General features: G+C 51.7%; 1 protein-coding gene across 9 annotated transcripts in view; it reads left to right on the top strand.

The window, feature by feature from the left end:
- The window catches only part of DYSF (dysferlin), a 148,936-nt gene that overhangs the window by 80,959 nt on the left and 43,746 nt on the right, over positions 1-24,231 (top strand). For 8 of the 9 annotated variants that reach the window (XM_073002194.2, XM_073002191.2, XM_073002193.2 and 5 more), the window contains 10 exons: positions 7,112-7,205; positions 8,449-8,526; positions 11,201-11,382; positions 11,956-12,096; positions 17,176-17,205; positions 18,304-18,327; positions 19,269-19,310; positions 22,579-22,680; positions 23,507-23,668; positions 24,034-24,199. In XM_073002194.2, coding sequence (XP_072858295.2) covers positions 7,112-7,205; positions 8,449-8,526; positions 11,201-11,382; positions 11,956-12,096; positions 17,176-17,205; positions 18,304-18,327; positions 19,269-19,310; positions 22,579-22,680; positions 23,507-23,668; positions 24,034-24,199 — 1,021 coding nt within the window. The remainder of the gene's footprint in view (positions 1-7,111; positions 7,206-8,448; positions 8,527-11,200; positions 11,383-11,955; positions 12,097-17,175; positions 17,206-18,303; positions 18,328-19,268; positions 19,311-22,578; positions 22,681-23,506; positions 23,669-24,033; positions 24,200-24,231) is intronic. The other variant, XM_073002189.2, reaches the window with a different exon arrangement.

The following is a 24,231-nucleotide window of genomic DNA, read 5'->3' as shown; positions in this document are numbered from 1 at the left end:
CTCTAACCCATAGAGCTAGCGTTTGTCTGAACACAATCTTCCGTGGTCATGTGGCCAGCGCGACTAGACACGGAATGCCGTGACCTTCCCACTGAGGTGGTCCCTATTTATCAGCTCGCATTTTGCATTTTGCATGCTTTTGAACCGCTAGTTTGACGGCAGCTGGGACAAGCGACGGGGGCTCACTCCATTACTGTACGTGGATTCGATCTTACGACGGCTGATCTTCTGACCTCGCAGCACAGAGGCTTCTGCGGTTTAACCCACAGCGCCACCCACGTTCCTACAAGAGCTCTTAGCTTCCCCCAAAGTCTTGCTCTGCTGACTATGGACCACCCCGTCCATTTTGAACTGTTCTTGGTGGGAGGCTGGCCTTAAGGAGGAGTGTCCATGATGAGCACTCGCACGTCCACATTTGCCATGACACCACAGATGGTGGCGCTGTGGTGATCGGTGCCGGCTGGCAGCACCGGGGAGGCCCCTTTCCATTCCTTAGGATGCCCGGCAGTAGCAGCATTGGGGGGAATGAAACGGGTGGGTCACGGTAGCCGAATGCCAGTCTGGTGTGGGAGTTTTCAGGGTGGGTGGACTTGGTCCTCTGAAGGAACAAGATCTCTGGAGGGGCATGCTTCATCCTGGGAGGCCGTCCCACGGAGAGTCTGGGCAAAGAGGCCCAGCTTAAGAGTTGGGCGTACTGCTTAAGGACATGCAGGATGCCGGGAAAGGTGACAGAAAGCCCCCAGTTGGACCCATCAAGGCTGGAGATGTGATCCCAGATTCCCAGAAATCAGCAATGTCTCCTCCTCTGGGACAGAGGCTCAAGCGTTGAGACAGGTATTCTGTTGTTTTATTTACCGTTGGTGGTCGCTTTTAGTGACATAAAACGGCGACAGTGTTCTTGGAATTAATCACTAGCCAATAAATGATTGCATTAATCACGGTGGCAAATCTCTGCCAATTAATGGGTTGATGCTTTCATTCCTGGCCACGTACCAGTTGCAAGACGTGGCACATGACCAGAAATGTGAATGGTAGCATGCTCCCAGATTAATAGCCACTTACAGCCATGATTTATGCACTTACACTCGTGTAAATCCTCCACAGGGTTCTGGCCAGAGTTAACAGACTCTTAGTCATTTTTAGGAAAAACCGTGTATCCTACCTTGGCTATCTGTTCTTCCCCAGCTAGCTAACCCATGTGTGTGTCTCCAGACACTCCGGACTGCAGATAGTCATACGTTTGCCCTCTCTCCTTTGCAGGCAGCTTTTGTGACTATTCTTGTGTTACAGGACTCTATAAAAGAAAATATAATTGCAGAATCAGTTGCTGCCAAAATAAAGAGGAAGTAGTGTTGCAAGCAGAGTTTTCCTGTGCAGAACCGCTTGCTTTTGCTGAAAAGGCCCTGCTGTTTTTCTTCTTGAGCAGGAGCGAGAAATCTCCTAGCGGTTTATCATTATTTTTCTCAGGGTTCCGTGGCCTATCAAGACATGTTGTTTTGTTGAGGACAGGGAAATTTGGAAGCCTTTGTTTGCACCGTCATTAAATGGTGGCTGAAATCTGACTGTTCAGCAGAGTACGTCGCAACGAGAGCAGGCCCATTGAATGAATAGGGATTGGGTGAGTCAATTGCGCTCTATGTTCTATTGATTCCAATGGGCCTACTCTAGTTGCAACGTGTTGCACGAAGCACCAGGATTTCAGCTGTTCAACACAAAGCATCGCAGAGTGGGCAGGTGGGTGATTCAGACAAACAACTGCATCTTAAGAAGAATTGCTGATGCTTAAGTGTTGTTGAGCCAGGAAATGGACTTCACTGGCAGGTGTTGGACGCTTCCTCATGAGACAGAGACTGGAGGACTCTCTGCCAGGATTTCTTTGACTTGGATTCCCCCCATATGTCTAGGTGTATCTTGGACTAGGCAGTCCTCAGTGTCCCTTGGAATTCTGTCGTTCTCTGAGTCTATGATTCTAAGATCCATCAGCTTCACAAAAGCCCCGTTCCTGGTAGAGAGGGAAAGAGCTAGACTGGGTGGGTTGAAATGGATCAATGCAGCCGCCGGAAGTTTTGGCCCTCTCCCTGGGGGCCTGGCCTGCTGGGGATGGCTGTGCTGAGCCCCTCCAACCAGCACCCCCTGGCCCATGCTTCCTGGCAGGTCCCAAGGACGAGCCTCAGCTGATCTCCTCATTCCCGAGGAAGTCACGGCTACCTGTCCCTTCTCTGTGTTTTTCTTGTCGACCGAGTTTGCTATTAGAAAGATGGGTAGAAAGGCTCGCTGTTCACCCCCCTCTCTCTCCCACCCCAGCCCCCCTCCTGCCAGCCACCCCAGCCCTACCTCATTCCCACATTTATTTTCTTAACTAATATGCTGGCTTTCTTAAGACATTGGATTTCATAATCTCCTGGCTTTTCAAGGAGCTAATGGGAACCAAAGCGCTCCTGCACAAAGCCCCTATTATGTTTTCCCTCCACCCCTCCTTTGAATTTTCCTTCTTTATGCTACATTTTGTCCTTTCTTTTCTCTTTTGACATTTGGATTAAGTTTTAAACAAGTTAATATAGAAAACGTAGCCATGTGGTTTGTTCTCCTCTTTTAAAATGTGCTTTTGTATATTCTTACTCACCTTGAGAGGAGGCCAAGTTTCCCCTTTGCTGTATAAGCTTGACGACATGCTCTGAGAAGGTCCCAGTGGCATACGCCTCCCAAAATCCCGGTTTTGGAGACGTTTCGCTCCGTGGCCTCCTCGGGTACCCGCTCCTGGTTGCCCGGGGTGCCCTGGGAATGGCAGCCATCTGGAAGACGGAAACGAAATTCAAAATGATCCAGATCGGCTAGAGCCCCGGGCTGAAAACCACAGAATGAAATTCGACAGGGTGAAGTGCAAAGGACTGCACCTCGGAAAAAGAAACCAAACACACAGTTAGTTACAAGATGGGGGGGGGGGGGATACCTGGCTCAGCAAGGCTACGAGCAAAAAAGGATCTGGGAGTCATTGTAGATCACAGGCTGAATATGAGCCAACAGTGTGATGTGGCTGCAAAAAAAGCCAATACAATTTTAGGATGCATTTAGAAGACTAGACGTTTGGAGACGTCTAGTCTCCAAATCCCGCTAGTTCCCCTCTATTTGGCACTGGTTAGGCCTCATCGTGAGTACTGTGTCCAGTTCTGGATACCGCCCTTCAAGAAGGATGTGTACAAATTGGAGGAAGTTCAGAAGAGGGTGACAAGGATAATTAAGGGAATGGAAACCAAGCCCTGTGAGGGAAGACTGAAGGAACTAAGCATGTTTAGCCTTGAGAAAAGAAGACTGGGGGTGTGTGTGTGGGGGGGAAAGCATAGGATAGCAGCTTTCAAAGACTTGAAAGGCTGAGGAGGGGCAAGATCTGTTTTTCCTCCTCGCTGAGTGCAAGGCATGTAATAATGGGTTCAAGTTACTGGTAGCCAGATTTAGGCTAAATGTCAAGAAAAACGTCACAACTGTTCGAGCAGTACAACGACGGGACCCATGAGCTCGGGAGGTGGTGAGCGCTCCAACGCTGGAGGCCTTCCAGAGAACCCTGGACAGCCGTGTGTCAGATCTGCTTTGATTTGGATTCCTGCTTTGAGCAGGGGTGTGTGTGGACTTAATGGGTCTTCTAGGCCCCTTCCAACTTCATGATGGTATGATTTGATCTGTTTTTGAAGCGTCGCTTCCTTTACAGGGGAAATGCCACCATGGCATGAGGCCCTGAAATTCTGATGGCCTTTGCTCGTCCCTCTGAATAGGTTGCCCAAGTTGCCAGGCAGAGACGGAGGGCGAGAAGGGTGCCAGGAGCTGCCCGACTATATGCCAGGCTCTACTGGATTTCTGGGAGCAAACACTCATAGCATGGTGTGCCTGGCTCAAGACTTCAGCCCCAAAACTGTGTTCACACATAAACTGGGTACGGAGGATGTGGAGAAGATGCTCGGCTTGTCATGTACGGCAGCTTTTCTCCCTCTTCTCTAGCCAAGCTTCCCATGTGAGATGGGCCAATGATGGGCACCTAGAAGAGGTCTTTCAAGCGATGTGAATGGGCTAGCGAAGGAGGCTTGTGTCTCCAGAAATGAGAACTCAGTGTGTGTGGGGTGTCTCCTGAAGTGGAAGGGCAGGAGACACAGAAAGGGGAAAACGAAGGCCTTTTTCCCACCCCATGGATACTTGCCTGGTGAAATTCTCTGCCGGAGGCGTCCACCAACTTGGGCATCTTTAAAAGAGGGTTAGACAAATTCAGGGAGGTTGGTTAGCAGTCAAGGTGGCTCCATGGGGCCTCCGGGAGGGGGCGGCACGTGGCGCTCAGTTCCTGGTGAGCATAAAGAGGAAGAGGCTGTGGGCCTCAGGTCTGGGAGTCGGGGGGGGGCTTCCCGTGGGAGCATCTGCTTCGCAGAGAAGCCTCGTGCGGCGCAGTGGGTAGACTGCAGTTCTGTTGCCCACCTGGGCAATCTTCAAGCCGACGCTCGGAACATGGCGGCAGTCTCCAGCGCTGACAGATTCCATCACCAGAACGGAGACTTTCCTACTGAATCAAGCACAACAGCTTTCGGTCAAGGGATTCACAGATTCGCACACGTACCCAATGGATGCATGCAGAGAAAACTGCACGCTTCCCCCTCAGGTTTATTCGCAACAAGCCAGCTTCACCACCTGGACTGCAACGTAAAGGAACCCAGAGAGCAGACTTAGAAAAGTGGGTGTAAAAGACTCTGCAGGAGCGGACGCAGACGGAGGCAGGGAAAGTGGGATTTTTGGACAACCGCTGCCAGACTCTCGTGCCCAGGAGGACCGCTGGCCGTGTCTTCTGGGCGCCTTCCGGGGCTTGTTGCTCACAATGAAAGCACCCTTTCCAAGCCAAGCCCAAAGGTGCGGGTCTCTGCCTCCGTCAGGTTTCCGCACAGCAGCCTTGGGTGGAAAAATCGTCTAACTGGGACTCGACACCAGATGCTTCCCAGTGATTGTGGAAAAAGCTATAAAAAAGTAAGCCCAGAGCTGTTCGCACCGCTTTCAAACTTGGGTCTTCTTTCAGGAAAATGGGGCACGTGGAAAGGTTTTGGGGCAAAGGACCAGAAGGTGAGGAGAGGGCCCGAAGAGGAGGAAATGAAGAGAGAGATTGGAAACAGCTTTCCCCAAATTTCTAGCCTTGCCTAATTATCTGAAATGGGCCACGGCAAGGTGTTCGCTCCACCGCCACGTGACGGTAATGGCTATTCCTGCTGTGGCGCTTCTGCTAGCAATCGGCAGACCACCTGAGCTCCTGACATGTTCCCTGGGTCCAGGTGTCTGGAAATCCCATCCAGGGCTGCTGCTGACGCCAGCCTTTGCCAAACATCTGATAATTGGAAATATTGGAAGACTGGGCCTGTGTTAATCCAGGAACTGTGTTCATTTCATTGAGCCCCATTTCTCTACAGCCAAAAAATATTTCACCCGAAATGCCACAATTAGGACGTGATAAAAAAAGGCCTCCTCGCATGGGGTACCTTGTGCATCTGGGAATAAGAGGTGAGCCGAAAAGCACGCCACCGGGTTCCTTTTCAAGTTGGGTCTTGCGGCGTTGGGCATGCCATTAACAGACGTTATCCTCCATTAATTTTATTGGCCAAAGTTCCTAGCGGAATAGAGCCAACGGCTAACGCTCGGAGCTCCTTCTCTTTAGAACGGGGCTAGCAAAAGCAGAATTCCAGGCCTTTCCAGAGACCCTGAACCAGAAGATGGTGTTTCTAGGATCTGAACGGATAGACGACTCTTAGAATCCTAGAATAATTGAGTCGGGAGGGGCCCTGTAAGGCCATCGAGTCCAACCCCCCCTACTCGAGGCAGGAACCCAAGTCAAAGCAGATCAGAGAGCGGGTTCTCCAGTTTTCTCTTGAAGGCCTCCAGCGTTGGAGCGCTCACCACCTCCTGAAGTAACTGCTTCCATCATTGTACTGCTCTAACAGTTAAGAGGTTTTCCCTGCTATTCAGGCTTCCTGTAGCTTGAGCTCATTATGACATGTCTTGTACTCTGAGATGATTGAGGACAGATCCTGCCCCTCCTCTGTAGGGCTACCTTTCCAGGATTTGCAAAATGCTCTCATATCTTGATCTCGCCATGGGGTAAGGGCTGCCACTGCAGGTGCTTTGCAAATAGTGGGATCTAAGCGTTGGAGGGGAACCTAAACTAGTTCAGCTCCCTGTTTGAGGCAGGCAAGCCTCAGCTAGGCTTAACAATCTCCACTAAGAGAGAGCCACTGGTTTCCTTCTCAGGCTGCAGAAAGATTAAAATCATAGGGCTGTGTAGCCGGGAGGGGCCACCAAGGTCATGGAGTCCACCCCCTCCCGACAAAGCAGGAGGAAGAAAAGCAGTTGAAACATCCCAAGCAGGGGACCATCCAACTTCTCCTTAAAAGCCTCCAGCTAAGGAGAGTCCAGCAGGGATGTGGTGGCGCTGCGGGTTAAATCGCAGAAGCCTCTGGGCTGCAAGGTCGGAAGACCAGCCGTCGTAAGATCGAATCCAAGCTCCCGTCGCTTGTCCCAGCTCCTGCCAACCTAGCAGTTTGAAAGCATGTAAAAATGTGAGTCGATAAATAGGGACCACCTCAGTGGGAAGGTAACAGCGTTCCGTGTCTAGTCGTGCTGGCCACGTGACCATGTAAATTGTCTACAGAGAAACGCTGGCTCTACGGCTTGGAAATGGGGATGAGCACCGTGCCCTAGAGTCGGACACAACTGGACTCAATGTCAAAGGGAACCTTTACCTTTACCATTAGGAGAGTCCACTGCCCTCTGAGTCTGTCCATTCCCTTGTTCAAACCAGCTCACGCTGTGAGGAAGTTGTTGCTAATGTTTAGTCACAATATCCTTTCTTGTTCTTTGTATCCACCGGTTTAGGAGCCACAAGGAAGAACCTTCTCCCTCTTCCGCGTGGTAGCCCTGCGGGTAGTCGATGGTGGCTTACCCTGGAGGAAGACGGGGCTTAGGTTGGCAGGGAAGAGCGTGGGGCCCGTCCTCTGGCAGGGAAATGAGGAGAGGATTACAAGCAGGACCCTTGACTTTCCCCCAGTGAAACGCTCTCAACTGCTGGAACACAAAACGTGGCTGGTTTCTCTTCCAGGGCGGCATGACAGACGACAAGAGCGATGATGGGAAGTCGGTGTCCACGCTCAACTTTGGGGTGAATCGACCCACCATTTCCTGCATCTTTGACTGTACGTGGCAAGGGCACTTGTGGGAATGACTGTACTTTTGCTCCTCAGTTCGGGAAGCGAAATGGTTGGGTGGGTGAGTGCAGGCGCAGGGCACAGACGAAGCTGGAAGGAGAGCGTGTTGACACCTGATGAGTCCCGAAACCTCCTCAGGCTCAGATTTTGCACGGAGGAAAAACTTTCCAGGTAGTCCTGCAAAGGAACTAGCCGCGAGCGCTTCCAGGGACACCCCAAAAAGCTAGAGGTGCGGCGATCGGAAGTGTCTGTGGGACTGCGATTCTGGCCACCTCTTGCAGCTGCTTCGGTGGTCCGTCTGTGGTGGACCCTCCCTCAGCCTCCCTGACGGGCCCATGCGGGTGGAGGCTGGTGTTAGTTGGGCTCCGGTGGTGACAGGAGGGTGGTCTGTTCCCCCCTCCCCCTGCTGTGTCAGGGTGTGTGTTTTGGAGGGGGACATTCGGCAACCCACCCAGGAAGAGGCATCCAAAATCCTGCCAACCCCCCAACCCCCCCCCCCCCGCTTTACGCAGGATGGAGAGAGATGATGGTTGTTACCTGGAGCCCCGTGCCAGCCGCTGTTTTTGAGACCTGGTCTTGGGAGAAGTTCCTCTCCTTTTTTGGACTTCCTGACACATTCTGGGAGCTGTGGTTCAAACACAGCTGTGGGAGATCTCTGTGGGAAAGGGCTGTAAGGTGGCTCGGGGCTGGGGCAGGTCCCTGGCACCCCTTGGGTCAGGGTTGTGGCCTGGGGCTCAGGAACCCCTAAGAGGAGAGGCCCCTTGTAGCGACCCAGACCGGAGCATGGTGGCTCGAGGGGAGCCCTTGAACCTCGTGGTTCTCTCTCTCTCACTCTCTTCTAGTCAGGGCGGCCCTCCCCCCCACTGTGCAACTCACCCTCTGGTCCAGCTCACAGCAGAACATCTGGAATCAGAAAGCGTTCTGCACTGCAGGACACAGATGGGGGAAAAAACAACATTTTTGGCTGGGACTATCAGCACCCCTCAGCCCATGGGACAAGCCAGCCTTCTGGCCGTTGTAGCCAAAGAAGTTACTTTCTCCTTCCCTGCAGCCCTGAGAGGAAAAGAGCATCCTCCGGTTGGCGCAGCATCCTCCAGACCACATCCCTGCTCCCTGCCTTCGGGGGGGGGGGGGGGCGTGCGTCTTCTTAACCACATCTCCCATTTGTCCGAGCCAGATGGGCCAATGATGCTTCTTTTTCTCCTCTTGCTTGTTTGTTTTCTCACTGAAGATGGAAACCGGTACCACCTGCGTTGCTACATCTATCAAGCGAGGGACCTGATGGCCATGGATAAAGACAGCTTTTCAGGTAAGGTTCCTCTGCCTGCCTGCTTTCTTCCTTGGTGCCGGGGAGGCGGATCCGAGGGCTGCTGGTGTCTCTGACCCCTGGTTTCCCTTTCGTCCAGACTGGGGATGAAGGGGGCAGTGTGGCCCGCTGGTTCCCAAAGGCATGCTCACGTCACAGTGGCTGTTTCTGTGTCACCAAACTAGCGGTCAAAAAAAAGGGCACACAAAATGGTTTGTGTTGATTTCTATGTCAAGGATTAGAACCTGCCGGTTTTGAGGTGGAAACAGATGGCCAGGATTTGCCTCTCTGCTTGTAGCCATCTTGTGCAGGCTTAATGGCTGAGGAAATGCTTTGGGAGAAGAGGAGCATCGGCCTCTGTAGGTTGCCCATTCCAGCTCAGGAATTTGCAGAGAGGCCCGCTCTGCAGGGGTGCAAGGAAGGTTTGCTGGCCAACAGCTGCATTGCCTCCTCCGGCTGTTGTCTTGTGAGGACAACCTGTGCGCCTGGAAGCGTACCCCCCCTCCCTCCCAGCCCTGGGGCTCCCCAAGATGGGATCTCCGTTGCCCTTAAGGTTTAGCAAAGCCTGGAACCAAGCATCAATGCTGGACATTTGATCCCTCAGCTCATGGAATCAGAGACCTCTAGTGTCGGGAGGGACCCCAAGGGTCACAGAGCCCAGCATCCGGCCCCTCCTCGGGGCTCCCACTCCTTCACAAATGCACATCCTCGAATGAGACTTTCTGGGCCAGGTGTCATAAACCAGGGAGGAAAGCTGGCCCGAATCTCTCCCTGGAAATGTCTCTGGTTGGGCCTCGTGGTGACTTTCCATCGGAAAACCGGACGCTGCAGCAGTCCGGGATTTCATTTCTGGAGCTGCCGGCATCCCTCTCTCTCTCTCTCTCTCTTTCTCTCTCTCTCTTGTGTGCGCCCTTCCTCGGATGCGCTCCCAGCACGTTGCTTCTGCCGTCTGACTCCCTGGACCACGAAACCATTTCCCGGAAAACTCTCTTTCACCCCAAATTTTGAACTGGGCCCAGGCGAATGATTCCCCCCCCCCCTTCCCGTTCGTCCTGCGGGACCGGCTTTCTCTTCCACAATGAGACTGTTCTTCTCTTTCGTCTCTCCCATTTTTTATAATTTTTTTCGGGGGCGGGGGTGATAGGGAGGGGCGTGTGCGCGTGTGTGCGTGCCGGTTGCCTCGCCTTAAAACCTGCTCCAGGAGGAGTGATCTCATCGCTCCTCATTGGCTGGGCTGAGAGGGAGTCGCTTTTTTCGGGATGGAGGGAGGCCAGGGGCAACACCACACACAGGGCGCAGGGACACAATGAGCTATTGTGGCTCCCCTTCGGTGGAACAAAGCATAAAGGAGCACTCGGAGGAAGCGTTCCATGGCTATAAAAATAAAACCTGGTGGAGATAGAAAGCTTAGACAAAGAGTCTTTTTACAAGGGTTTCCTAAATTCTGTTTATTGCCATGTATTCAGCATTGCTCACGCTGGAAAAAACAACCACTGACCCCTAAGACCGACACGCTTCTCCTAGCAGGAGTCCTGCCTGCTGTAGCCGATCCTATCGTAAGCAGTCTGGCTCATTAAAGACCTGTGTGTCTTTAGTGGGAATGCCAGTAAAGAGGAGGGAAAGGGCCATGGAGATGGAAATCTCCATGCGTTGCAGCGTGGAAGAGGCAGCAGGCTGGGCTGGCCTTCTTCAGGCTGGAGGACAATGTTTTGAAGGTCCATTGAGGATCCTGAACACGGAAAGGAGGGCAGAAATTCATAAGATGCCAGCTTTGTACTTTTGTTGTTGTTGTTTAGTCATTAAGTCATGTCTGACTCTTCATGACCCCATGGACCAGAGCACGCCAGGCCCTCCTGTCTTCCATTGCCTCCCGGAGTTGGGTCAAATTCATGTTGGTCACTTTGATGACCCTGTCCATCCATCTCGTCCTCTGTCGTCCCCTTCTCCTCCTGCCTTCACTCTTTCCCAACATCAGAGTCTCTTCCAGTGAGTCTTCTCTTCTCATGAGATGGCCAAAGGGATTGGAGCCTCAGCTTCAGGATCTGTCCTTCCAGTGAGCACTCAGGGTTGATTTCCTTTAGAATTGATAGGTTTGTTCTCCTTGCAGTCCAGGGGACTCTCAAGAGCCTCCTCCAGCAGCACAATTCAAAAGCATCCATTTTTGGGTGGTCAGCCTTCTTTATGGTCCAGCTCTCACTTACATACATTGCTACTGGAAAAACCATAGCTTTGACTATGTGGACCTTTGTTGGCAAGGTGAGGTCTCTGCTTTTAAAGATGCTGTCGAGGTTTGTCATTGCTTTCCTCCCAAGAAGCAGGCGTATTTTAATTTCGTGGCTGCTGTCCCCATCTGCGGTGATCATGGAGCGCAAGAGTATGTCTAGGGAAAATAAAATATATATAGAAATGACCTTCTTGGGAATTTGTTTTTTTCTACCATTATTACGGCAAGAGTCACGTTCTTAGATATAGTGTCGGAAGATCCCTAAGTTTGATAGTTCAGGATGGGAGTCCCTACCCCTCCTGGGTTTCACGAATATTCCAAGCACCGCTGCTGTCCAGAAAATACAGTTCAAAGGCCGGACCCTGGAGCAGCGGCAGAAGATGCCTGCTCACCCGGAGCCCCGGCCTCACTCGGGGGCCCTTCGCCCTTCCTCTCCCGTTGTCTCCTTTGCAGATCCCTACGCCATCGTCTCCTTCCTGCACCAGAGCCAGAAGACCGTGGTCGCCAAGAACACGCTGAACCCCACCTGGGACCAGACCTTGATCTTCTATGAGATTGAGATCTTTGGGGCTCCCCAAAACACGGCCGCCTCCCCACCGAACATCGCGGTTGAGATTTATGACCACGACACCTACGTAAGTGCATGGAGACGTTGTGGGGTTGAAGGGGGCGGGCAGGTGATCTTCACAGAAGTTTCTCAAAAAAAGGGCAAAAGGGGAAAAGACATTTGGTATTGCTTTTAGTGTGTGTGTGCGTGCGCGTGTGCGTGTGCGTGCGTGTGCGTGTGTGTGCGCGCCTCAGACAGAAACTGAGACCGAATTTCTGGAGCTTCTTTCCTGGAAGCTTTGTTATGTGATGCCTGAGCTGTGATGCCTACCTTGTGAAAGGGCCTCTGCCCCAAGGAGCCTCCCATCTGAAATCCCACAATGGTGGAGGAAAACCTTTCAAAGTGCGGGAATAAAGGGCTCCGATTTTTCCCCTCTGATTCGGTTCCTATGCCTTTCAGAAGATTGAACGCTTTTTACTGGCATTTTATTGTCTTCTGCTTTTGCCCTCTCGCACGGTCACCTTGCCAGCCAGGTTGAGAGCCCTGCCTCGGCTCAGACACTGAGCGGCATATTTAATAACAGTAATAATTTTTTAAAAAATTCAGGGAAAGGGTGTCATGTGTATGACCAGCAGCCTCTCGCCTCTTCCGTTTTGGGCAGGGTGCTGATGAGTTCATGGGCCGTTGCATCTGCCGGCCGAGCATGGAGCGCACGCCAAGACTGTCGTGGCATCCCATCGTGAAGGGCAGCCGGAGTGCTGGGGAGCTTCTGGCTGCCTTTGAACTGATTCAGCGAGAGAAGGTGAGTGCATTGGTCGTGGCGGTGGAAACGTGACTCTTGCGGAAGAATGGGGGAAACGACTGGACATTTTTGGTAAGAATTCAACCAGATTTTCAAGAACAAAGAAGGTGGAGAGAATATGGCATTTTAGAAGATATAAAGGAGGGAGACCAGAATTAGATCATTTTGAATTTGGAAAAACTTGGAGCTTCAAATCCCTGCCTATTAATATATGCCAAATTCTGCGTAGAGGCTGGCTCCTTTCTCTCCCCCTCCCTCCCAGATGTGCCTCACCTTTAACACTTCAGTAGTGGTGTAGTGACCCCTGGGCTCAAGGGGTCAGAGCCCTGGGACCTTCTGGTTAGCAGGGACTATGGCCTCCTCTCCCCCCCCCCCCGCGCTTCACTGTTCCCTGTTTAGCTGTAATCTTCTCAGGAGTTAGCAGAAAAATGGATTTCCCCAGGAACAGTATGTTGTTATGAGCTACATCTGTTGTAATGCGGAGTATCTCAGGGCCGTTTGCCCTTGTTAGAACAATTAAAAGCTGTTAGCTTTCATATCATCGAATCAGGAAGTTGGAAGGGGCCCATGAGGCGATCAAGTTCAACCCCCTTCTGAACGCAGGAATACCACCAAAGGATATCTGCCAGGTGGTTGTCAAAGTTTTTCTTGAATGCCTCCAGTGTCAGAGCGCTCACCACCTCTCGAGTAAGTGGTTCCATTATCGTACTGCTCTAACAGTTATGAAGTTTGTCCTAATATTCCACCGAAATCTGGCTTCCTGTAACTTGACCCCATTATTACATGTCCTGCACCCTGGGATGATCGAAAACAGATCCTGCCGCTCCTCTAAACGACATTTTTCCAGTATTTTATCCCATCAGCTTTCCAAAAGACCTGCCCCATATTTGTTGATACAGTGAAGTCAAGCTGCTTATAGACTTACCTTTTGCTAGGGGTGTGTGTTTTAAATTTAAGACTGCATTATTGTTCTTAGGGTTGAAACAGACATTACAAATAGCCCGTCTTTAGAAAAGCCAAATACTTAAGAGCTGATTGTGTGTGAGTGTCGCAGCAGGAACATTTCTCACCTCCTGAAATCTACACATCAGCTAATTATTGTTTTGTGATGGGTCTTCGTAACTGAAGCGTGAGATCCTTTTGAAGTCTTAAAGATGGAAATCCGTCTCAAGGTTGGCATCTGCCTCTTCATGTCAGGCAGGGTCTTCCTTCCGATGCCCTGTCTGTTGCCTTTGACAGGTGCTGATCAGAGACAATCCTGTATTATTTCGTTTTTCAAGAATGTGCCAAAATTTTCAATCATTCCCAAACAGAATGCAAGGTTAAGAAAAAAGGGGAAAGGAAAACGGCTAATTTTTTCCATTCCTGGTCTTGAGGGCTCGCTCGGGAGAGACCGAAGCCCAAGGCGCAGGAAGCGAAAGAACGGAAGGTACAGAGGCAGGGAAGAGTCGGGGCAAGGAGCCTACCGGCGGGCTGGGGCCAAGGAAAGATGACTCAGGCTGCGTTTGTGGTGTTCCTTCCTCCTTGGGGAGAGCTGATCTGTTCGGGTGCCAGGAACGCCACAATCTCAGGGAGGGGAGGCGAGGTCACAGATGGAGTCCCCCACCTCCCACCCTCTAGCGTCTCTCCATTTCCCCACTCACACAGCCTCCTTTGGAGTCAGGGAATGGATTGCCTGAATCCCCGCCAGTTGAATGTTCTGGCTTAGGCCGGCAAATTCCCCCCCCCCCCGGTGAGAATTACGTATTCGCTTGCTATTTCGGTTTTTACTGTCACCCATTTTCTCAGCCCAGAACTCCACCGAGCAACTTACAGTAAGCAGGGAAGACAGAGAAAGACCACATTGTGAGAGAGCCAGAATTGGTGCATGAAGCATCTGAAGCACAGCCACCAACATCAGACACTTTAAACAGGCCTATCCTGTGAAGAAAGAAGGCTGATCACCGAAGAATTGATGCTTTTGAAATGTGGTGCTGGAGGAGGCTCTTGAGAGTCCCCTGGACTGCGAGGAGAACAAACCTCTCCATTTTGAAGGAAATCAACCCTGAGTGCTCACTGGAAGGACAGATCCTGAAGCTGAGGCTCCAATCCTTTGGCCACCTCATGAGAAGAAAAGACTCCCTAGAAAAGACCCTGATCTTGGGAAAGTGTGGAGAAGGGAATGACAGAGGATGAGATGGATGGACAGGGTCATCGAAGCAACCAACATGATATTTGACCCAACTCCGGGAGGCAGTGGAAGACAGGAGTGCCTGGCATGCTCTTGTCCATGGGGTCACGAAGAGTCGGACACATTCATGTTGGTCGCTTTGATGACCCTGTCCATCCATTTCATCCTCTGTCGTCCCCTTCTCTCCTCTTGCCTTCACACTTTCCCAACATCAGGGTCTTTTCCAGGGAGTCTTCTCTTCTCATGAGATGGCCAAAAGATTGGAGCCTCAGCTTCAGGATCTGTCCTTCCAGTGCTAGAGTAGTCTGTTTTAGAGTTTACCAAGGCATGAACCACTGTTGTGAGCCTTTTCTTCCCAAGGTAGCGGGGCATGTCGGCACTCAACTGAAGCTGAGGAAAGGCACTCTTTGTTCAGAGTGAATGCTTGCACCTCCATAGAGAGAGCCGGGTCTAAGAATGCAGCCAAGCAACGGACCCAGTCCTTAAGGAGAAGCGCAAACCTGTCAAGGACAGGCAAATGTCCCTCCAACTGACCCAAGGAGGATCCCTACATGAACATATCCATCTTATCTGGATTCCATTTCAGTTTATTAGCCCTTGTCCAGTCCATTATCAATGGTAGGCAGCACTTAAGGACCTGTACAGCATTACCTGCGGGTGACATGAAGGAGAGACAGACCTGCATGTCATCCGTGTACTGGTGACAGCGAACCCCATATCTCAGTATGGCTTCTCACAGTGGCCTTTAAGAGGCATCGGGGAGACAGCTGATTCCCAGGCAGAGGTCCCAAAGGGGTGTAAATGCCCTCCCCAATTGGTGCCATCTGAGATCAGCCATCAAGGAAAGACTGGACCCAGTGAAGGATGGGACCCATGATCCCTAAACCGTATTGTGGTTGACGGTATCCAAGGCCACAGAACGATCCAGGAGTACCAACAAGGAAGAGTCGGTGTGTTTGAATTGTTAGCATTCATCTCTGTGATGAATTGGCACCTTCTGCAACTTCTGCAGATCTTCTGGCACAAAAGCCACTCCTGGTCAAAGCCGGGACCAATGGCTTTGATTGGATGACAACTCCGAGAACGCCCCAGTCACACGATGGCTGTGGGCCAGTAGCCCGGCTAGTTGGGAGATTCGGGGTGCTGTCGTCCAAGCAGGTGGCGGCTTCTCTTCTTATGTGGACCCTTGCCCGTTCCCAGACTGGCAGGGCTGGAGCACGCTTCCTGTAGATGAAACCTCTAGCCATGGACACCCCTCACTTTCCTCAGGCATCTTGTCCCTTCGTCATCCACAGTGGAGTCCAGGTTGACTTTTGCCACCAGCCCCTTGAGCTCCTGCTGTGCTTTGGGGAGGCGGGGAGGAAGAATCTGTGAGGAGCTGCTGTTTCCAGAGGAAACGTGAGCTGCTGGATTTTCCATCCTTCCCTGGGGCGTGCCCGAGGCTTCAGGGCAGAGGAGGGGTGCCCCCACATTACAGGAAGATCTTCCTTGCCAAGATCATACAGTGTCTTGGTGCTTTGGGCAGGCACGGAGCACACAGGGTTTTGCAGTATTTGTGGAGAGACGTGCTTTGCATCTCTGGGGTGGGACTCCTGGGTGAGTCCGGATGTCTTTTGCAGGAGGGACTGGAGAGGAAGACTGCTTCGTCGTTGTCGTTTAGTCGTTTATTCGTGTCCGACTTCGTGACCCCATGGACCAGAGCACACCAGGCCCTCCTGTCTTCCACTGCCTCCCAGAGTTTGGTACCAAATTCATATTGATAGCTTCGATGACAGTGTCCAACCATCTCGTCCTCTGTCGTCCCCTTCTCCTCTTGCCTTCACACTTTCCCAACATTAAGGTCTTTTCCAGGGAGTCCTCTCTTCTCATCAGATGGCCAAAGTACTGGAGCCTCAGCTTCAGGATCTGTCCTTCCAGGGATCACCCAGGGTTGATTTCCTTCAAAAGGGATAGGTTTGTTCTCCTTGCAGTCCAGGGGACTCTCAAGAGCCTCCTCCAGCACCACAATTCAAAGGCATCAATTCTTCAGCGGTCTGCTTTCTTTATGGTCCAGCTCTCACTTCCATACATCACGGCAGGAAAAACCATAGCTTTGACTATTCGGACTTTTGTTGGCAAGGTGATGTCTCTGCTTTTTAAGATGCTGTCGAGATTTGTCATCACTTTCCTCCCAAGAAGCAGGCATCTTTTAATTTCATGGCTGCTGTCTCCATCTGCAGCAATCATGGAGCCCAAGAAAGTAAAATCTGTCACTGCCTCCATACCTTCCCCTTCCCCATCCCCAGTGGCCATGATCTTAGTTTTTTTGATGTTGAGTTTCAGGCCGTTTTTTGCACTCTCCTCTTTCACCCTCATTACAAGGTTGTTTAATTCCTCCTCACTGCTTACCGTACAACCATAATTCTCTACGATACCCATTAAAAGCATTCAGTACATCTTTGGGATGAGCAAACGTGAGGTCTGTGCAGTGAGAGAGTTCACGAAGTGAGCTTTGAGAACTCAGAAGCTTGCGTGCCTACATTTGGCATTTGATTTGGGTCTTCTTTGGACATTTCGAACGGTGTTCAGGGGCTGAAAGCAGCAAGTGAGCAGATTCCCTCCGACCTTCCGTGGCTTCAGGGCAGGGGTTCCCGACCCTGGGCAACCCAGATGTTCTTGGACGGCAGCTCCCAGATATCGTGGTGAGCATAGCTGGTGGCGAAGGCTTCTGGGAACTGCAGTCCAAGAAAGCCTGGGTTGCTCAATGTTGGGGGGAAGCACCGCCCAATGAGAACAGCCTCCTCCAGGTTGCCCGTCCAGAGGGCCGTCTCTCTTCTTCTGTGTAGGTGGGAATGGGGCCTGAAGGGTTTCTTCATTCCAGAGAAAGTCAGAACCAGGCTGAACAACTTGTGTTTTGTTTTGTTTTCCAGCCGGCCATCCACCACATCCCTGGCTTTGAGGTAAGACATTTCCACTTGTGCTGACATCGGGAACAGCATCTGTCCGTGCTGTGTCTCCCACCGGTTCCCATCACTAGAGAGCTCATCAGGGGTTGAAGGAGGGCAGCAGGGAGGGGCAGGACCATCGGCAGCCCGCAAGAAGTCCACCCTCTGCTTGACTGCAACCGGGGGCCTCCTGTTGAAGCCTTTTAGTGTATATGCACCAGTTTTCTGCAACCTGGTGACCTCCAGGTGCTTATGACTACATCTCCCAGAAGCCCACAGCTAGGATAGCTGGATTGCCCAGTCATGTGGTTCTTCAGCTGTATATCCTTGGCTATGCATATTTATGCCCTATGTTGCTCATGCTGCTGACCTGTAAATCATTTAAATTTGGACACACCACATAGGCTTTTGCCACCAGAGTGGTCGGCCACACCAGATGGGCGGGATATACATCAATCAATCAATCAATCAATCAATCAATCAATCAATCAATCAATCAATCAATCAATCAATCAATCAATCAATCAATCAATCAATCAATCAATCAATCAATCAATCAATCAATCAATCAATCAATCAATCGACCGTCCTTCATCTGCTTCTGTTCTCTGGTTGTCGGGTGGCATACACACATTCCAAATCAAAACTGGCCAACTGGTTCAGGACCTCTTTGTTCACTCCAAGCAGTGCAGGAAGAGGACCGTGGCCGCCTTCTCTTGAGCTGGACCCTCAAGGACCACCCAGCCCAGTAACGTTGCCAATTCTGGCTGACAGCCATTCTTCAAGGTTTCAGGCTGGATCCTTTTGTAGCCCTACTTGGAGATCCCTGGGATTCCCAGGGGGTCTCTCGCTTGAAGACTAACCACGTCTGGCCCTGCTGAGTTTTTGAAACAGAAGCCATGGGGTGTGTGTATGCATGCCAGGTGGCAGGTGAATACCACCAAGCCATCAAGTATAACATTTATTGTGCTGCTGTCAAGGTTGCTTTATGGATGATGCACAGGGATTTCTAATTGTCCTCTCTCTCTCTCTCTCTCTCTCTCTCTCTGTCTCTCTCTGTCTCTTGTCTCCCGTACGTGACTGTTTCTGCATATGATCGGGAAAATGCTACAGACAGAGTTATCCGTCTTGGATGAGGTGAGTCTCTATTGAGAGGGGGAAAAAAGAGAATCATTGCTCTCTCAGAGAGCATGACCGGGGAGAACCCATCTGGAATAACCCCCTCCCATCAAAACCATTGAGTGGCGTGCAACCCCATGGAGCCATGTCTAGAGATCTCAGCCTGAATCGCACTCGTCGTTCCCACAGATGTAAGTTCCCAGGAAAACCAGCGGGACTTATTTTTAGGGTTGTCTTACCAAGGCCCTATTAGTTCAATGGGTCTAGCAATGGGATTTAGCCCCCTGTGTTTAGCTCCACAAGGTCTCTCTTTAAGGAGGTGCAGGCAAAGAAGAATATAAGCAAGTCGCGATGGGAAGGTGCCTTCTGTTGCACCTTAGACCGATGGTCCCATCAGCTCAGTTTTGCCTTCCCTGGCTGGCAGCCGTGGCTCCCCAAGGCTTCTTCTGGGCAGGAGCCTTTCCCAGCCTCACCTGGAGATGCCCAAGGTCCAGCCAGGGGCCTTCTGCCGGCCGGCTGCCCTGCCACTGAGCTCTATGGCGCTTCCTTTCTGATCCACCCCTTCCCGTCTGCAACTTGGAAACTGGCCATTGTGATCATGATCATGGTAAGCAACAAGGACCTGATTTTTGCAGTCCTTTTAAGGATGCCAACCAGATGATGCATGTGGAGTGCTTTGACCACAGAGAGGTGTGTTATTGAGGCCGTGTGTTGCTTCTCCTTCTTATAAGCCGGGCAGTTCCTGGCATCGGCTGGCTTGAGTCTGCAGCTGACGGATGATGATGATGATGATGAAGTGCCTCCTCACAGCGGGGGTCAATCAGTCAGAAACGATGCATTGATGCAAGGGGGCTCATCTGTCACACACTGCTTGTGTGGATGTGTGACTTGTCTGTAATGATCTCTCTTGCTTTCTCTCTCCGCCACCTTGTGCCTCTGCCGGATCGGGCCCTCTTCAGCTGTGCACGCCTGCCTTCTATTACGAAGGGCTTCTCCAATGGGTATTATTTTTTCCCCCATTTGGTCACCCGCTTCTTCCCTCTTAGCTCGGCAACCGCCTGGGGTGTGAGCAAATGCGTCAAAAAGTTTCTGAGAAATCATCTGGGGGGTGTGTGTGTCAGGGACTGCTTAGCAATGTTACTTCTTCTGGACCATGGCTTCCCTGTGGAATCCATTCCCCACCTTCACGCCACCCCACGAGTGCCCAGGGTGGGTGAGGGATTCTCAGAGCTGTAACTCCCAAGAGAGGAGGGCCTTTCCAAGCCAAAGGCAGATCCATCCGACTGAGCTGGGATGGGCTAAAAATGGAACCCTCGCCCAGGGACGCCAAAGATCTGAATCGGATGCACAAGGACCTACCCATCAGACCAAGGCTGCTTATTATGAGCTCCCGCAGGAATCCGGTGATCTCCTGTCAGGATCTGTGCGTTGGTCCAGTTGATTTCCTTGGCGTGATCCAGCGGGGCAAAATGCTTAGAGAGCTGTCCCGTTAAATTCGCATGGGTGTCTCCTGCAAACGCTTGTGCGTTTCCCTCCAATAACCACCCCGGGTTAGGAGACAGCCTGCCACTTCCAGGCAACGTCCAAAGAAACACCACAGATGATGCCTTTTGGCCGTTGCTCGCACCCCTCCAGCTCTCCTGCCTTGCCTTTAACTCCCTGCTACTTGGCCCTCCGGGTTCCCTACGCGACGCGACGGCCGGAGGGCCTGTGGGCTTCTCTCCTGCTTTCCCTTTGGAGCTGCTCTGCCAGCGAGGCACCAGTGCCTCTGTCCTCCGAGCCGCATGATCTGTGGGCGAGGGAGGCGGGCGAGGGAGGTCGCTCGCCAGCTGCCACCAACTGGCTGGTAGAGAGCAGATTTTGCTGAGCAACTTGGAAAATGAGCAGCAAACGCAAGACCCATAACGTTTGTCCTTTTAACCTCCTCAGTCTCCTCTGAAACTCTGTAACTTACATCTGGGAGGTGCCAGCCTAGCAGTTCCTGCATCCAGGGCAAGATGCCCATCTTTGATGCCTGCCCTGGCCCTCCTTTCAAAAAGTTGCCCCCCTTTGTAGTCAGTCCCTCCTGGCTGGCTGGCTGGCTGGCTTGGGAACGACTGTTTCGGATCCCTACAAAGCATCATACGCAGTGTGGCCCAGGAAGCTGAAAGCGGTGGCTTCCGGACACAGCTTCATGTCCACTACATAACATGCTGGTCAGGAGATCCCAGGAGCGGCTGGCTAAAATGCAGTCTCTGGTTTTCCCTGGCATTATTATGGGCTGCCGTTGGGGTGTGTGCAGAAACACAGAGTCACCATTTCAGAATCGGAGCAAGACAGAGTCTTCTGTGAAACTGAGCGGGTGGGCTTCCTACAGAACACCAGGTGTCTTGTATGTATGTGGTTCTGCCCGTCGTTGTCCTCTAATCAAAGGTGTGAAGTTTTGTGTTTTTTTGGAGTGCAATTCCCAGAGTTCCGTGTGCCTCCTGGCGCATTCTGGGAGAAGTCGCGTACATCCGCACACCCTTACCCGAAATGTCAGCAGATGCTCTTCCACTTTGTCAGTGCCCTCCTTGAGCAGCATTATCCTGCTTATTCCAGGCATCATCCTAAGAGAAACAGAGTGACCAGCCCTCCCAATGAAGCCTCTGGTGACCTCCCCCCCCCAACTGGCCAATCACCAGGAAAACGAGCTAGCCTGCCAAACGGGGCAGGGAGAAAACTCTTGCGATCGCATTCATATCTCTTTGGAGCTCTTGAGGAGTGTCTGCTTCTAATGATAAGCTCTCTGCAGCACTTCCTTTGACTCCTGGGCTCCCGGAGGCGCCCTGAAGCTGGGGAGGAGAGCACCAGCTTTTGATGGCTTTAAACAGACACATCCCTCCAGGGCTTCTGCGCATCAATGTTCTGTTCAGGCTGTGATCCCGTGTACCCTCCCGAACCCTCCAGGCAGATGCTGGCGGCTGGCAGGGTCTTCCTTTCTAGAGAGACATCTGTGGTTCTAATTACCCTGAGTGGAGCTGGCAAAGGCACGTCCCCCAACAAGCTGTTTTGATTTTTGGCCGCTCCTGGCAACTGACGAGGAAAATTGCAAGCGCGTCGCCATTCCCGAGTGCCTCTGGCAGGCCACCACCGGGCAGCCCCTCTCTGTAGTCTGATGAAATATACATAGGGAGGAATCTATAAATAAATACAACCCAACCTGATGTTTGAAATATATATGCCTCCTTAATTTAATGCAATAATACTCAAGTTTGGAAAGGGTGGCTGCCTCCTAAATTACTTCCAACTGCCCTCGTTTAAGGGGGTCCCTTGTTTTCCCCCTACGGGCTTTCCTCTCCTCCTGAGACCCTCTCAACTCCAAAAGCTCAAGTTCAAGACGAACCTTTGGGATATTATTTTTGCTCGGGGAAAGGGCGGCGAATGCTAGGGTGGTTTGGAAGCAGTTTTACGATGCTGAATTTGACCGTATGCTTTCATCTGCCAGGATCAGACCTTGGGAAAAACAAAACCCTGCCCTTTTGAGACTGATTGATTTGAATGTGGAGAAGCCATCTGTGGGCAGAACACTGATTTGCCAGTGCCTGTGAAGTCACCCCCCCATCCTGGCAGCCATTGTTCTTCCCCCCCATTCCCCCATTCCCCCCTCTTATTTTTTTAAAAAGGACAAAGACCCAAGAGTTGTTTTTTGACTCTTTGCAGGCTCCTGTTGTGAAGCACAAGAAATTAGGGTTTCAGGATGGGTGGGGAAGATCTTCACTGTTGAACCCAGCTAGGGTGCTCAGATTGGGAGACTGCTGCCACCTCATGTCTAGCCCCATAGTAAATTTCAGGCAAGATCCGCGGTACGGGCTACTTCTTCGAAAGGCATGTATCTTGCATTGGTCTGCCCATGTGAAGGAAACACACAGAGAAAAGTGGGTCAGTGAAGAAGCTGAGATCGTAGGAGATCCAGGAAGAATAGAAGGCCTTTCCTTGCAGGCTTAAACTGTGGAACTCATTGCTATATGATGTAGAGTTGACTGCCAGCTTTAAAAGGGCTGGACAGATTAATGAAGAGGGCCATTTATCAGTGCTTAGGAGTTGTGTGTAGACTGTTTTCAGTACCAGAGATCATCTGCCCCAGAACGTCCCTTGATGGGGAATGTATGGTGGAGGTTGCACTCCAGACCAGCTGGTGGGCTTCCCAAGCTGCCTGCTTGGCCATGGATTAAAGAGGCCTCTGGCTCCAGGGCTTGCCTCGGGTTCTTCATGGGTGTGTTTGGCTTCTTTTCCTCACCCGTTTTGCAGTCTGCCGATTCAGACCTCCCGTACCCTCCACCGCAGAGAGAACCGAACATCTACATGGTGCCTCAAGGAATCAAACCCGTCCTTCAGCGTACAGCCATAGAGGTGAGTGCAGAAGGCCCAATTAGAATGAGACGTTTCCCCACGAGATCTCCAAAGGTAGACGAATAAAGGGAAGTCCTGTTTCCACCAGGGCTTGGTCGACATGAGGAGACACAGTTTACTGGTCCTCACAACAAGGTCTACACTTTGGAGGTTTGAAGCCATTGCATCTCCATCACATGGAGAATGCAACAGAAAGGGTGGCCTCAGATGACAATTTAGCTCTCTCTCTCTCTTTTTGGGACTATCTAGGGCAGTGGCTCCTCAGATGTTCTTGGATTACAACTCCCAGAAATCCTGGCCAGCTCAGTGAGTGGTGAAGGCTGATGGGAGTTTTAGTCCAAGAACATCTGGGGACCCAAGGTTGGGAACCGCTGGTTTAGGGCCCGGTCTGGTTCTGTCTGTTTCCTGCCGACCAGACAGTGTCCAGGAGACAGTGAGCCCCCCCCCCCCCCCAGCCTTGCCTTGCAGCCAGTCAGGCCTCTTTGAGTAGCAAAAAAGTTTGGAGCTGGGCTGGAGTGGTTGAAAGTGGATTGCTTGTGCCCACCAAGCTTGCTTTCGAGGATCACTTGGAAGCTCTTGTCCAACCAAGGGCACCCTCTTGAAGGTCGCTCTTGAAGAGCAAGAGTCCAGAGCTTCTCCCTTTCATGGCTTCAAGACTGAAGAGTCTCCTGCCCAGCCCAGGCCCGACAGAGACCTTGAAAAAGACACTGGGAATCATTTGGCCACATCTAGCCCTCGGTGTTTCTTTTGTGCAACGCCGGTTGTTTCTCTCTGCCCTTCACTACCTGACACGGTTGGATGTCTTTCCTGTTCTCCCCAACTGCAGATCTTGGCCTGGGGGCTCCGCAATATGAAAAGCTACCAGCTGGCCAGTGTGACCTCCCCAAGTCTCCTGGTGGAGTGCGGCGGGCAGATGGTTCAATCATGTGTGATCAAGAACCTCAAGAAGAATTCCAACTTTGACGTCTCTGTTCTCTTCATGGAAGTGGTGAGGGATGGCCACCCTTGCCTGTCTGCAAGTTGTTCTGTCTCGGCATGGTTAGCTTTGCGTCACGCCTGCTTTTCTGTCTCAATCCAGATGGAAAGGATGTGGGTCTTTCTTGACCCTTCTGTCCATCGTCAGCTCCTTCCTTCCTTCCTTCCTTCCTTCCATTCCCTTTCCTTCCTTCCTTCCTTCCTTCCTTCCTTCCTTCCTTCCTTCCTTCCTTCCTTCCTTCCTTCCTTCCTTCCTTCCTTCCTTCCTTCCTTCCTTCCTTCCTTCCTTCCTTCCTTCCTTCCTTGTCTAAGGGGGGGGGGCTAAGGCAACTCACATTAAACCAATACAGTAATCAAGGGTGCTTGTTCCTGTTTCAGCGCCTGCCCAAGGAAGACCTCTACAGCCCCCCCATCATCATCAAAGTCATTGACAACAGGCCTTTTGGGCGCAAGCCTGTGGTGGGCCAGTGCACCATCCGCTCCCTGGAAGGATTCTTCTGTGATCCCTACAAGGAGGAGACAGTGTTTCCGGAAACACAAGCTGGTAAGGAAAGAGGACACGTCCCTCCCACATTC

The sequence above is a fragment of the Pogona vitticeps genome, chromosome 5, assembly GCF_051106095.1.
Source record: "Pogona vitticeps strain Pit_001003342236 chromosome 5, PviZW2.1, whole genome shotgun sequence".
Taxonomy (NCBI): Eukaryota; Metazoa; Chordata; class Lepidosauria; order Squamata; family Agamidae; genus Pogona; species Pogona vitticeps.
The sequence above is the reverse complement of the archived record's forward strand: the minus strand, read 5'-3'. Positions and strand labels throughout refer to the sequence as shown.